General features: G+C 33.0%; 1 protein-coding gene across 1 annotated transcript; it reads right to left on the bottom strand.

The window, feature by feature from the left end:
- Positions 1–1,481: 1,481 nt before the first annotated feature.
- Positions 1,482–13,998, bottom strand: LOC110640013 (histone deacetylase 19). Its single transcript, XM_021791145.2, has 8 exons — positions 13,852–13,998; positions 12,809–13,389; positions 6,435–6,875; positions 6,047–6,277; positions 5,593–5,663; positions 5,424–5,481; positions 1,855–1,926; positions 1,482–1,767 (listed from the first exon to the last, which is right to left on the bottom strand). The coding sequence occupies exons 2-8, from the start codon at positions 13,334–13,336 to the stop codon at positions 1,669–1,671; spliced, it is 1,500 nt and encodes a 499-aa protein (XP_021646837.1). The 5' UTR covers positions 13,337–13,389; positions 13,852–13,998; the 3' UTR covers positions 1,482–1,668.
- Positions 13,999–14,820: the final 822 nt, after the last annotated feature.

Raw genomic sequence — 14,820 nt, forward strand, 5'->3', positions numbered from 1 at the left:
ATAAAAGTGTGAATTGCGTGCAAGTGATTATACATTGGCTTTTGTTCTTGGCATTCTTAAAAGACTCGCTTGATTCAATTATGAAGCATTGATTATGCTGCGAATAAGGTACACAGTATTTCGTGATTATATTCATGTGATTATATAATTTACTAGTGAAATAAAATGTAAAGGAGATCAGAATATTTAGTATAGAACCCATATATAATTGAATTCATAAGTTGGCTTTATAATTTTTTTTCATGGAATCCCATTAACTTTTAGCATAGGAATTTTGGATTAGTCACCTCTCCATCTTCGGTATTCCAATTATGGAAGAGCAGGAACCTAGTTGTTTTTAACCACCAAACTCCAGCATTTCAACTAAATCTCTCAACTTTGAGATGTCCCCAACTCGAAGCCCTTGGATGTCCCTTGGTCTCCTTCCCAATTGGGCACAATCAAGATCACTTTCGATGCCACAATTGTCAAACAGGTTCAGATTCTGTGGCTAGCTTAGCCCCCAACCACTTGGGGCATCCCATCGGCTTGCAGAGAAGCCATTTTATTGGTGAAAGGGAAGGGTTCACCAACATTATGTCTCTTTCAACGCAGTGATCACATTCTTCTTATTATGGTACTCCACTCCCCTTCATTCCATTGTTGAAGTGAGTAGACCTGGCCACTGGGCTGATTTTGATTCGAACCAGAATCGAGATTGTGAACCTCCATAGTTTAGGTTTCGGTCAGGATTCAGTTCGCTTTAAGTCCAAATCAAACGGTACAAAATAATTTTCATATATTTTTTTTAATTTTTAAATGAAAAAGAAGTGGTTCAACTCTGAACCATCTAATTTGGTTCTGATTTAATTTTAGTCTAGTTCATTTACAATTTAAAGTCAAAGACAGGTTTGACTGATCCCGGTGTGATTTAAACCAGTCTGGTTCTGGTTCTGAACCAGCCCTTGACCGAGTCTAGAAATGGGGGGCTAGGATGAGGCAAAAGAAGTAGCGGGCGAGAGCGGTTCTAATGGTGGTGATAGTTACTATTGGGACAGTATAAGAGTTCGTAGAGAGAGACACAGGAGAAAAGTGGGTTACTGCTATTGTTTAGCGTTAACAGAGACCATGTTGTGAATACAACATGGAACTTTGTTGTTTTCACTTAGGGTGCCTGTTCTTGCATTCCCCTTGACGAAAGGATACAATTAGGATTAGCCCACACAAATTGTCCAACTGAACGCCGGCAGTACTGTGATGACCATTTTGACACTCGTATCGGTACCTAAACCTTAAATCTTAATTTAGTTGAAATCATCTCTTCATAAATCTCTTTCCTTCCCTACTCCTATCATTAAGTTATCACATTTCATACAAGAGCATTTAATTCTCTACGTTAAACATGATCAAACCATGTGTATTACATGCACTCTTTCAGATGTGATTATCGAAAAATATTAATAATCCTCAGTTTTTAAATTGGAGCAATGAGAACCTGAAGCTATTTAAATCATTTTTTGAGATTCACTCAAGTTTTCACAATATGAATACAACTTGTTCCTTTAAACAATCCATAATTGGAAACAAAATCATTTAGGTTTTCATAGCTTGTACAAGTTTAGAGACTCACCCACAAACTCAACAATGCCAGTTGCTTGCATAAACAATTTGGCTGATTTGGATTTGTACTTATGATTTGGTGAACACTTGATCAGATGTCTTGCTCAAATTTTCCTGTTCAACCTTTAAACTTGATTCATCAATTTGCATTGGACCCACATCTAAAGCCTACATGCAAGATTATCGGAAAACTCATCTTAAAGAATCTAAATTTCCATGAGTGGAAATTGAGCAAGTGCTTTTAAAGAACTTTACCTTAGCACCAGCGGTCTCATCTGTAGTTGTTTCAAAGCCTCTAGCATGCTCAGCAATTCCTTTCTGACTCTCCTGAAGTGAACAAAACTAAAATTATTATGGCATAATATAATACATTGCAAATGTGGAAAATCCAGTGATGGTCCATAAATCTTAATGTTTAAACATTTATTGAATACAGATGCAGAAGGTACACTGAAGATGTCAGCCAGAGACAGTATTGTCTAATATAAGGTGCATCACATTAAACTCATTTAAAAAAGTGTCTTTAACAGACAATATTATTGCATTACAACAGAACAACCATATGCAAGAAAAGAATTCAATTGAATTCTTATAAAATCATGTTTGATTTCTTTTTCTTCAAAAATGAAAATTTTTTAATTAAAAAGAAAAGAATTGAATTCTTTCATTCCAAACATGAGAATTAATAAAAAAGAAATTAATTGAATTGAATTCTTATAAAATTCTAGATTCCAAACAGGGGGATAAACAATTTAAAATAGAGAAGAGTGATGGGCCTACACCAGATGCTACTTACAAAGTGTTATTTTATACAGCTGACAGTTCATCAGTGGAATTATCCTGTCAGGTTGCTGCTTGCTCCAATTCTCAAATAAAATCATGTTATAGACAACCACGTTCGTCATTTTGTATGTCAGTTTCAAAAAATCAAGTTAAAAAGTAGGATGGGATTTTCTTTTCTGGAGAAAAATGGATATACCCCTTATTTGAAAACTAAAATTTCACAAGAATTCAGTTTAACTGATTTCTTTTTGGTCAACTCTCAGATTTACAACTCAACTCAACTAAGCCTTTATCCCAAAAATTTGGGGTCGGCTATATGGATTCGCTTTCTCCACTCTGAACGATTTTGGGTTAAATCCTCAGAAATGTGTAATGTGTCTAGGTCATGTTGTACTACTCTCCTCCAAGTCAATTTAGGTCTACTCCTTTTTTTCTTTCTATCCTCTAACCTAATGTGCTCTACTTGTCTAACTGGAGCCTCCGTATGTCTACGCTTCACATGACCAAACCACCTCAATCTCCATTCTCTCAACTTATCTTCAATTTGCACCACTCCTACCTTTTCTCTAATACTCTCATTACGGACTTTATCTAGTCTAGTATGGCCACTCATCCATCTTAACATTCTCATCTCTGCAACTCTTATCTTAGATGCATACGACTCTTTCAGTGCCCAACACTCACTACCATATAACATAGCCGGTAGTATGGCTGTGCGGTAAAATTTTCCTTTCAATTTATTAGGAATCTTAGGATCACATAAAACTCCCGTGGCACGTCTCCACTTCAACCATCCGGCTTTAAACTCTCAGATTTACAAATGAAAAAATTTATTTCTTTTTAAATTAAAAAAAATAAATTTTAAAAGAAATAGAAATCAAGCATGATTGTGCAATAATTCAATTAAATTCTTTCTGCCATAATGATTATATAAAGTAGTTTTTTCTTGGAGCAACAATGGTAGCAGTGCAAACATAATCTGGTTTATTATTAGTGCCACATCAGGATATAGCAACAGAAATGCACTGGATTGATTCTAGTGAATCCCAACATAATGTTTAATAATATTTAATCTTTTCAAGCAAAGTTAATAATGTTTAATATATATTTATATATATAGAAGTAGCTTAAAGTCAAAAGTCATAAAGTACCCATTACTGATGACTTTTGTCCTCATTTTAACAAGCACAACTAGGCCTGGCCACAATCCGGTTCAGACCGTAAACGGGATTGAGACTGGTCTGAGTCAAACCCATATCGGACCCGCTCAACGGTTCTGGCCCTTGAGCCCCAGATAGGGACAGTGGGAGGGGCGGGCTGGTTTGGTTACGGTTCCCCCTCCCGTGAGCCAGCCCAAAATTGGCCAGTTCAAACCGGCAGTTAAATCCAATTCCCATTCGATTTAAAATTTTTTCAATTTTTTTAAATATTTTTGCTAGATTATATAGATTATTTTGAGCATCTTTAATTCTTGGACCATTTTTTCTATGAATTTTTGAATTTAATTAGCGTATTTTAGATTTTTAGGTGTCAATTTTAAAATTCTATTTTTTTAACATTTTTCCTAGATTATGTATATGATTGTATCTTCAAATTTTGGACTGTTCTCAAATAAGATTCGCAATAATTTTTCTGAATTTTTTAAGTTAAATAACATATTTAGATTTTTAGGTTCAATATGAAATTTTTAAAATTCTGATTTTTTAAAATATTTTTCTAGATCATGTAGATAATTGTGAGCATCTTTAATTCTTCAACAATTCTCAAATAAGGTGCACAATATTTTCTATGAATTTAAGAAATTAATTAGCATATTTTAGATTTTTAGTTTTATTAAAGTTTAATGAATTCAAAAATACCCCAAATTGTTGGGATAAAGGATTAGTTGAGTTGAATTGAGTTGAATTCAAAAATATAATCTTTTGTGCCTAAGGTGTAGAAATACCAAAAAAATAAATTCTTTTTAATTGGTGAATTTTAAAAAATTTTATTATTCTTCTTATTATTATATTGTTTGAGAAAATAATTTATATAAGAATGAGTTTTTCTCCTTAAAGGAAATGAGAATATTATTTGTTAAAATGCTATATTTATTCATATATATTATGCCAGATATGTTGGCTTGAAAATTGAAACTTCCATAGATTTCTTAAATTATTCATAAGAAATTATTTGTGTTTTAAATAAATGAAATTGGGAATTAAGATGGAAGAATATTAGAACTAAATAAGAGAATTTTTTTGTTGGTTTGAACTGGATAGTGCTAGGATTTTATTGGAATATAATTCATGTGAATTGAGATATAAAGAAGGATTTGTTAAATTTCTTGGAAATGAAATTATTTTATGGATCATGATTTGGACGAATTAATGGATAGTCGGTTTAATCATCATTAGAAATCAGAATATGACGTTGTTTAATTAAAAATGAATGTTGATCTTTTATTTGTAATTTTATTAAATTTAAATTTTTTCAAGAATGTTGACTTAAAATTCATACCGAACCAGCCTGGAAACGTCTAGAACCGAACTGAACTGAGGCCCAACGGAACCGTAACCATCTAAAACTTGAACCAAAACTGCTTTAAAACCAGACTAGAATCGGCCTGAAAGCATAATTGAATAGGAACCGGTTCAAACTGTCTGAATCCTGGCCGGTTCAAACTGTCTGAATCCGGGCCGGTTCCTTTTCAAGCCTCTAAGCATCAAGAAACTGGCAGTTCCAACTAGGAAAAAGCCCTTAGCCAGGTCTAATCACAACACTCAATTACATATCTTTTTTTAATCGTTTTAAAAAATTTACTTTTAAACACTTAAACTTTTAATAAGACAGTGCACCCTCTTCTAGCTATATTAAAGAGAGCTCAATTCTTGAGAGTATATTATCCAAATTGTTCTTACTCACCCAGAGCATTTCTAGAAACTAAAATATCCATATGCCTACATCCTAAAATTAGAATATTGACCAAAAAAAAAAAAAAAGAAGAAAAGAGGTGATCAGTTGAAGTTTCTATAGCAAAAGACACTCAGAACAGAGCATACCAGATCTTTCGGCTCAGCCTCAACTAATTCTTTCTTCACTCTGCTTGGTAAAGACTTCCTGCATATAATGTAAGTTAGAAAACATGAGACATGAAAAGAAGGGGAAAGTTTTATTTCTTTTTTTTTTTTTTTTTTTTCAGAAGAGGGGGGAGGGAACAAAATAAAATACCGCTCATCATCAACATCCATGTCATAATCCATATCCCATCTCTCATCTCCATCATCCTGATCTTCATCCACCTGACACAATCAACCACAAAAGATGAAGTTCATTACCAATAAGCTATAATGGATTAGTAACAAGTTAACCTAGTCTATCATGAATTAGCAAGAAACCGGAGTTAAATTGGAATACAAGAAGCTAAAATATAAATGGATGTTTGGTAAATTGTAACAAAGCATGATGGAATGGAATAAATTCATCATAAGATGCTATCACAGCTTCAGAATATATCAAATATACATTTAAGTTAAGATGAATTTAGAAGAAATGGATATACTCAAGAAACTAGTTTAAAACACAAATAATCATGCAACATAACTAAAAATAATAATACATTGACAGAACAATCAATAACAAGAAAATTGAAAAACCACAACTTACATAGGTAGCAAATACATACCTCTGGGAGCTCAGTATTGGGTGGTCTTTCCTGAAATTGGACACTGGGTGCATGTTGAAGCTTCAAGAGATTATCAAGAAGCTTGGATCGTATATCATCCAGCAATTGACGCGAATTCTTATTCTCCATATTACTAGGAGCAACATGGAGGGTATAGTCAGGACCAAAGTATTCATAATACTCATGCTGTGGCATCTTGTTATCAACTTCCATTCCAAGTGCAACTCCTGTCTGCCTCACACAATATTTATTAACAAAAGAAGGTACCCAGTTTAAAAGAAAACATTAAATACAATTACTTCAATATGCATACAAGATATTCAAGAAATTTCTCCTCAATTTGCAATACGCAAATCAATAAAAATTATTTACAGAAAGAAAAATGTACCTCATAGCACCAGCAGCGAGCAACATTCCGAATGGTATAACCACCACCACCCAATAGCAATAATGGGACATTGAAAGATCTCATGAATTTCACACACTCTGCATGGCCCTTGATTGAAAGATTGAAGCATCCTAATCTATCCCCAGATAACGAGTCAGCGCCACATTGAAGAACCACAGCACCAGGCTTAAAGAATTCCATTACTTTTCCAATTATTGGTTTAAAAAGGAAATGATAGCTCTCATCGTCTATTCCATCATCCAAGGGAACATTAAGGGAATAGTATTTCCCTTTCCCATATCCAACATCACGTACATCCCCTGTACCTGGAAAATAATCTCCAAATTTGTGAAATGAAACAGTCATGACCCTATCAGTGGTGTAAAATGCCTCCTCCACACCATCACCATGGTGAATATCAATATCCACATAAAGAACACGCTGCAAGACAGAAAAAGAAACAATGAAGAGTGTAATCTGATTGTATGACTGGATGTCAGGATCTTAACATACTACAAATCATAGTTGTTAGGTATGATTCTTCACTCTCAAATGATTTGAAGTCAGCATGCATGTCAAAATCAATGAGAATCACAGACATATCTACCTTTCATAATTTAAGTTGTACAATTTGATTCAGTTTTGCAGTTCTTACAATTCAAAAGCTATGTGGACAATTTTCCCTTGTTCATCAACTATTTCAAGTTTCAACCATATTCTGTAATCTCCTCCCCATCTCTTCCTCCTTAGTCTCCAATTATCTCTCTCTCTCTCTCCCCCTCTCTCTCTCTCTGCCCCCATCCCAATCGGAAATATATACACATTTAAGGACAAAGAAATGAAGCAACTATGTGCTTCAAAAGTCTAAAGCTACAAACTGTATCTATCAACATATACGACAAACAAACACAGAAAACGAAGAAGAACATCAACTTCCCAGCAATGCATGACATGATAAATTCATTTTCAATCTCATACTTATAAAAAGCATTTCAAGAAGATATCTTAGATCAGGTGAACAATAAGCCCTAAGATTCTAAAATTACCTTCATCAAATCATCAACTTAAAATTGTCATCCACCGTTCTATATCAGATTAAACCTAGAGCAGATGAACTAATCCAACCTAGTGTTAGTAGTATTCCCTAGAGCATATCATTTAGTATGTATCTTGTACATGTTTTTATTAATAAAAGGCATTTCCACTTTTCCGTTTACATAATATATTTATGTGTAATAGAAAATGTCCATTAATATTTTGTTAGAAATTATATTCTTAAGTTGTTAAGAATATGAGTGACAGTATTTCTAGTACAAACTATCATAAATAGGTTCACAATCGAGGATACTTCATAATAAGGACATGACTTATCCAGAAAGATTGTATTTATGTTTGTTCCCAAGTTATTTATATGAGATATAAATAAGATGGAATGGTAAGTCTCATGCCATATGACAAACATGATAGACACTTATAAATGATAAGTAGGCCGAACCAGTGACACTTATAACAAACACATGGAGTTTACTCTTGTCAATGCATTGTCATAAATCATATCAGTGCATATAATCTTTAGACCTGAGATAGCACAGTTATCTTGTATATAGGTGGTTTGAGTTTGATATTATTTTTATACTTGTACTATGTATGGGTGTATGAGCATGTGTTGGCTCCTACTAGTTATATATGGAGGTAGGTGTTGATCAAGATGGAATATGTTCCTCTAAGTAAATAGAGATAAAATCCTACGTTCATTTAATTGTTCTTGATGTTTCAAGTTCCTGGACAGGACAGATAAATTTATTCAGAAAAGAGTTTCTGATGAGAAAATCTTTTAATCAAGAAATGGAATTAAAAGAGAATATAATATTCATAGCAAATGGGATTTGACATAAACCATGACTCCAGCTTGAGTTAGAATTTTGTAATAGAGATATTCTAGTGCATGGTAACATATGATTATAGGTTCATTTAAGGTAAACCTTATTACTAATTGGGTAGCCATGGCATGCTATGCTAGGTGTTAACCATAGTCTATGAGGTACATCAAATGATTTAGAGAAATCATTTATGGTAAGAAAGAGTTCTGATGATATTAAGAATTGATATCATGTCTCATTGCCAATTAGTGATGAGCCTAATAAGTCACACACATATACAAGTTATCACCTAATTAAATATGATTTAATTAATTAATTAAAGAGTTTAATTGATTAATTAAATAGGTTTGGTTTGCAATTAGATTGCAAAGTCCCTAGCATGGCTTGAAACCAAATCTAAATTATTGGATGTATAGTATACGTTAAATTTATATTTAAAGTGTTTAAATATGAATTTAATTAATGAGAAATTAATTAATAAAGATTAATTAATTGATTTATATTTGATATAAATTGATTAGAAGAAGAGAAATAATTATTTTGGATTGAGAACTCAAAATTAAGACACAGAGGCATTTTGGTCATTTCACAGAGTGACATGTGACACCATGGCATTACACATAAGCTTGCCAAATTGTTTTTAATCATGTAAGATGATTAAAATTAAGATTAAATATAGGTTTGACACTTGGCACAATGTGATTGGATCAATTAAACCTAGAACCAATCAGAGGGTGACATGTGGCAAGGGTTTAATGTGTTAACCTAGCTATATAAGTGTTGTTATGAAGAGAAAAAATACAACCAGCAACTACTCCTCCTTCGTGTCGCCACTTTGAAGCTCTCCCTCTCTTCTTATTCATCTCTCATCTATTCCAAGATATTAGCAAACAATCTCTTGAATTAAAAATACTAGAAATTGTTTCTAGTGTTCTGTTTACATCTTTAATCTCTTAAAAGGCAGAACTTAATTTTCTAATTAATAGAAAAAGCTTTAGAAGCTGCTCAAGGGCTGCCATAGGTGTTTTTGGTGTGGACAAGCTAGAGGGACAACATCTGATGTCCTGAAGACGCATCTGAAAGGTATAAATACACTGCAGTGCATCAAAAGGTTAGTGTATTTGTTCTTGATTTAATCTAGGGTTCTAAAATTAATCTGATTAATTTTAAAATCTTAAATGGCAAATACAGATTCAAAAACATATTAAAAGTATTTTAATATGTTGTTTATCATTGAAATTAAATAGATAAAAATAAATCTTGCATGATGTATGTGACCCTGGGTGAAAATTTTTTGAATTCAATGGTATAAACTTATGTTTTTCACGCTTCTGCTCCTTCAATTGGTATCAGAGCCACTATATTTGTCATTTAAATTATTGATTATATGATTTAATTGTGTGTTTTGATCATGAGATGATTTATCTATTGCTGCTTGCAATGGATGTGTGGTGGCATGCTTGATGAACTCCAACATGGTGCGCATGGTTTGGGTTTCATGGGTGGTGCAAGGTTTGGCTTTCATGGGTAGTGCAAGGTTTGGCTTTTTAATTCTGCAATTGTTGTATGATCTAAAGCCTATCCTATGACTAATTAACGTGTTTAATTAGTAGATTTAATCACACAATTAAATTTTGATTCAAATCAGAATTTTAAAAATTATTTGAATGTAATTCAAATTTGAATTTTAAAAGTTGTTTGAATGTGATTCAAATATGAATTTTTAAAGTTGTTTGAATCATATTTAAATATGATTTTTTTAAAGTTGTTTGAATAATATTCAAATCTGAATTTTTAAAAATTGTTTGAATGTGATTCAAATCTGATTTTTAAAAATTGTTTGAATGTGATTCAAATATGAATTTTTAAGGTTGTTTGAATGTGATTTAAATCTGAATTTTTAAATTTATTTGAATCATATTCAAAACTGGATTTTTAAGTTGAATATGAGATATTCAATTTAATTTAAGAATGTATGTTTTATTTAATTGTTAAATAGTGATATGCATGATGGATGATCATGGATTATAAAAGACCAATGTGATTGTATTATTTCTTATATGTTTCTTTGGGATTGTAAATTAATTAATTTATTTTAATTTATTTTGGGCATGTATTATTAAGGTTGTAATAATTTTGGGTTATAATTTCATTTATTTAAGTTCTTGTAAATTCGCCTTGGTATGCCAAGGATTACTATGTAATATTGGATTGCAAGAAGATCAAGGAGGTCAAGAGCATTGGTGGGACCAGTGGGAGGAATTCAAGATCAAGTGTTGATTATGTACTCCTTCAGCAACTCTTGTAAAATGAATGAATGAAATGCACCTAGGAATGCCCTAATTCAATTCTTGGTGGCTCAGAATTGAATCCCTTAGAAAGTTCATGATCATACCATATTTACTACTTATCTATAAATGCATGAGATGTATGGGAATGTATGCAATTATGATATATGCATGCTAAATGGATAATGTGCAAAGTGAGACCTTAATAGTAATTAGGATGACTATAAAATCTTTCAAACAAATGATTAAGTTGGAAATGTTATAATTAAAGTAATTATAACATGGGTCCTCCATTGGGACAATTATTTTATAAAATTTTATATAGTTGCATAAGATGCAATTAATTTAAGAGATTTTCTTAAGAATAATTGTTAAGCATGAGATGTTGTAAATATGTAAATAGTTTGGTGGCCAATATTTGATTTACCTGAGGACATTAAAATTATTTACATAATTACTGGCTCAATGGGATCAACTTAACTAATGCAAGATAAGTCAATAATGGATGTACCTGAGATTATGAGCATTAGGGGCTAGGTAAAGGATTGAACCTCACATGAGATGTGATGGGCAAAGAGTTGCTCACTTATAGTTTATTGTAATTCCAATAATGGATGTACCTGAGGATGATCAATAGAATTATAAGAATTCAATCACCCATTAAAAATCCATCCAACTAGGATTTCCGTTTTCTACTTTGGAAGTGTAGGATTTGCTAAGTTAGTGGAAGGACCAATTTGATTAAAAGACCATAATTATTTTGATTAATTACTTGATACATTTATTAATTAATCTGGTTATTTTTTGTAGTTAATTTTCTGACAATAATGAGCACAGAACAACCACCACCATTTAATATCTTTGCAAGCATGCTTGATCGCAATAGGTTGACAGGACCTAATCTGTCTGATTGGCTAAGAAATTTGAAACTTGTCCTGAACCTTGAACATATAGGATATGTTCTAAACTCAAATGTTCCTGGTCCCATACCTCCAGATGCCACTCAAGAGGAACATGAAACTTTGGACAAGTGGAAGGAGCATAATATGAGAACTAAGTGTTACATGCTTGCTTCCATGAGTAATGAGTTACAGAAGCAGCATGAGAACATGCAGAGTGCAAGTGAGATCCTCCTTCACCTACAAGAGTTGTATGGTGAGCACAGCAGGAATGCTAGGTATGAGATATCTAGGCAGTTGTTTTGCATGAGGATGTCTGAGGGACAAAATGTTAGGGATCATGTCCATAAGATGATTCGGCTGATTGAGCAATTGAAACATCTTGATTTCAACATGGATTTCAACTACAGACGGATTTGATCCTTCAGTCCCTTCCTGAGTCTTTTTGAGAATTTTGTGACAAATTTCCATATGACTAAACAGGAATGCACCTTAGCTGGTTTACTCAACATGCTGGTTATTGCCCAAAAGAATATGCCGGGCATATGGAAATACACTGCAGTGCATCAAGAGGTTAGTGTATTTATTCTTGATTTAATCTAGGGTTCTAAAATTAATCTGATTAATTTTAAAATCTTAAATGGCAAATACAGATCCAAAAACATATTAAAAGTGTTTTAATAAGTTGTTTATCATTAAAATCAAATAGATAAAAATAAATCTTGCATGATGCATGTGACCCTAGGTGAAAATTTTTTGAATTCAATGGTATAAACTTGTGTTTTTCACGCTTCCGCTCCTTCACCTGGACCAGTCTGAGGAGTTGGATTACTTCATCTTATTATCGCCACGACCAAAAACTTAATGTGACTCCAGTCATTAATTATCATCATCAATTTGATGGCGATATCAACAATGATAGTAGTGACATGAGTTCTGATAAACTGTTAATGTTTATAGCAACAATAATAACAGTGTCCAAGCATCCTAAACATGACACTAGAGGCACAGAAAGCAAAAAAGTAAGACTGTTAATAGACTATTGCTTATTGCATTTAGATACTTGACTGTTGATGCTTGTGACCAAAGAAGTAAGTTAACTACAATAATTAACAAAATGAAGGCTACGCTAAAATATACAACAATGCAAGAAGAAGCTCATAAACAGTTATTGTTAATATAAAGAGGATGGGCATTAATAATATACTAATGCAATCAAATATGTTTAAATGAGTTATTAAATGATTTATATTTGCTTATAAAGAGAGAGGGGGTGACACAACCACAAAATAGAATATTAGACAAACCTCATGCTGTTTAAGAAGCTCCAAGATTGCAAGGACAATGTCATTGACATAGCAAAAGCCAGAAGCTTCACACTTCTTAGCATGATGAAGGCCGCCGGCCCAATTGATAGCAATGTCACAAAGACCATGGTTTAATTTGACAGCACCACCAACAGAGCCACCAGCATAAGTTTGGCAAAAAGAGTAGAGGCCATCAAAGACAGGGCAATCTTCACCTACATTAAAGCGCTTGAGCTGCCTGAGCTGGTCCTGCTGGGTTTCAGGGGTAATGCTGCGGAGGAAATACACATAATCATCGGCATGGAAGCGGCATAGATCCCTATCTCGGGCAGGAAAGGGCTTAAGGACCTGCATGTGCTGGAGCAAACCATAGTGGGCAAGAAGAGCATGGGTCATTCGAATGCGATGCGGCTTCATGGGGTGACCTTGCCCATAATAGTAATTGCCCACCTCCGGGTCATAAAAATAGCAAACCTTTCTCTTCACCCCATCAGGACCTGACGGCAAAGAATTGCCTCCAGTCTCCATTTTTACGAATTTTACTATCAGTATTTTCTACCAAAATCACCAATTCTGTACAACTGCATTTTGGAAAAAGTACACAACCCTAGCTAGTGAGATTTCCACGTTTTCTCGTTATGCAAAGAACAAGATACCCACAGGGTTCGAAAAGTCGGGCAAAAAGGAAAAGCCAACGACCCAGAAAAAGAAATAAATAAATAAATATGAGAATTAAGATCACTTGTTAAAAAAAAATTATGAAAAGAGATCCCATGTATACGAAGAAATCTTAATGCTTCAATACCCTTTCCTTCTCATGTAATTGCAATATAAAAAAGAAGAGAAACTTGTTAAAAATAACCAAAGCCCATTCAGCCGATACAAACTCAGAGAAGAATAAAAAAACAGAAAAGCTTAAAATTTGTAGAAGAATTAATCACAATAATCAAAACCCAAATCAGAAAATTGCAAACTTTTGTTTAAAAAGTAAAAGGCAGAGAAAGAGTGAAAATAGAAAGAGAGAGATTGTTGCTTCACTATACCTGTATAAAACAGAAGCTTCAAAAAAAAAAAAAAAAGACTCCAGGCTCTTCTTCTTTCTTCTTCGTATTCTGCCTTGGCAGTAGCAGAACCATAATAACAGTACATATGTGATATGGATGTTATAGGTACCCGCTTGGGATCTCCATCTCCTGATTTCCAGAGATCGTCTGAAGCAGCCAGCCCATACTCTTCAGTGTATACATTGACGTTCAAGCCCAAAGCAATACTGGCCCAACCAATGATTACCCACAATCACAAAACAAAATATCACCGCTCCTTTCTTTTCTTTTTTAAAAATGAGAATATCACTAATCTTGTTTACATCACAAAAAATATATGGAAAATATAAAATAAATAAGGCTATACATTTTTTTTTTGTAAAACGTGATATCAACCGTGAAATAAATTAAAGGTTAGTTAAAGAATTGAAAATTGAAAAAATTCTTTTTTCTTACCATTTTTTATTGCTATGAAACCACTTGACATTTTATAGAATAAACTCATTTCTCTCCATGCCTTCTGAAGACTGACTAGCGGCTTACTAGTATATTTAATAACATTATTGTGATTGTGCAATGATTTACCCTAAAACTCTCTCTCTCTCTCCAGTGGCTTACTAGTGTATTAAATAATGGGAAAGTAAACAATAGTGTTATGCAATAGAGGTAATCCATATTTGACATAGTGAATATTTTTATATCTCACTATCAATAAAATTTATTTATTTTTCATTATAAACTATTTCTGTGAGAACAATCAGCTGCTTAACAACTTGAAAATTACATTCATGTAAGACATCAGATATATCAACTATTTGATTGCCTTCTCTAACTTACCGATAAAAAAAGAAAAAGGAACTGAGTAAACTAAACGCAACTTTGCCATATATTCTATGTTCAACTTATGGCATGTTGACATTTATCATTGAATACAGTAAGGGTTGAGAATTCTTCATTGTGATGGATGAA

This window comes from Hevea brasiliensis, chromosome 4, assembly GCF_030052815.1.
Source record: "Hevea brasiliensis isolate MT/VB/25A 57/8 chromosome 4, ASM3005281v1, whole genome shotgun sequence".
NCBI classification, from domain to species: Eukaryota; Viridiplantae; Streptophyta; class Magnoliopsida; order Malpighiales; family Euphorbiaceae; genus Hevea; species Hevea brasiliensis.

What these genes read in the sequence shown, in the direction of transcription:
- LOC110640013 (XM_021791145.2), bottom strand. Translation starts at nt 13,336, where the DNA reads ATGGAGACTGGAGGCAATTCTTTGCCGTCAGGTCCTGATGGGGTGAAG. An exon ending in AGGCTGAGCCGAAAGATCTG is followed by an intron (nt 1,927 to 5,423) that starts GTATGCTCTGTT and finishes TGTTCACTTCAG; the next exon opens with GAGAGTCAGAAAGGAATTGC. An exon ending in ATGAGACCGCTGGTGCTAAG is followed by an intron (nt 1,768 to 1,854) that starts GTAAAGTTCTTT and finishes TCTTGCATGTAG; the next exon opens with GCTTTAGATGTGGGTCCAAT.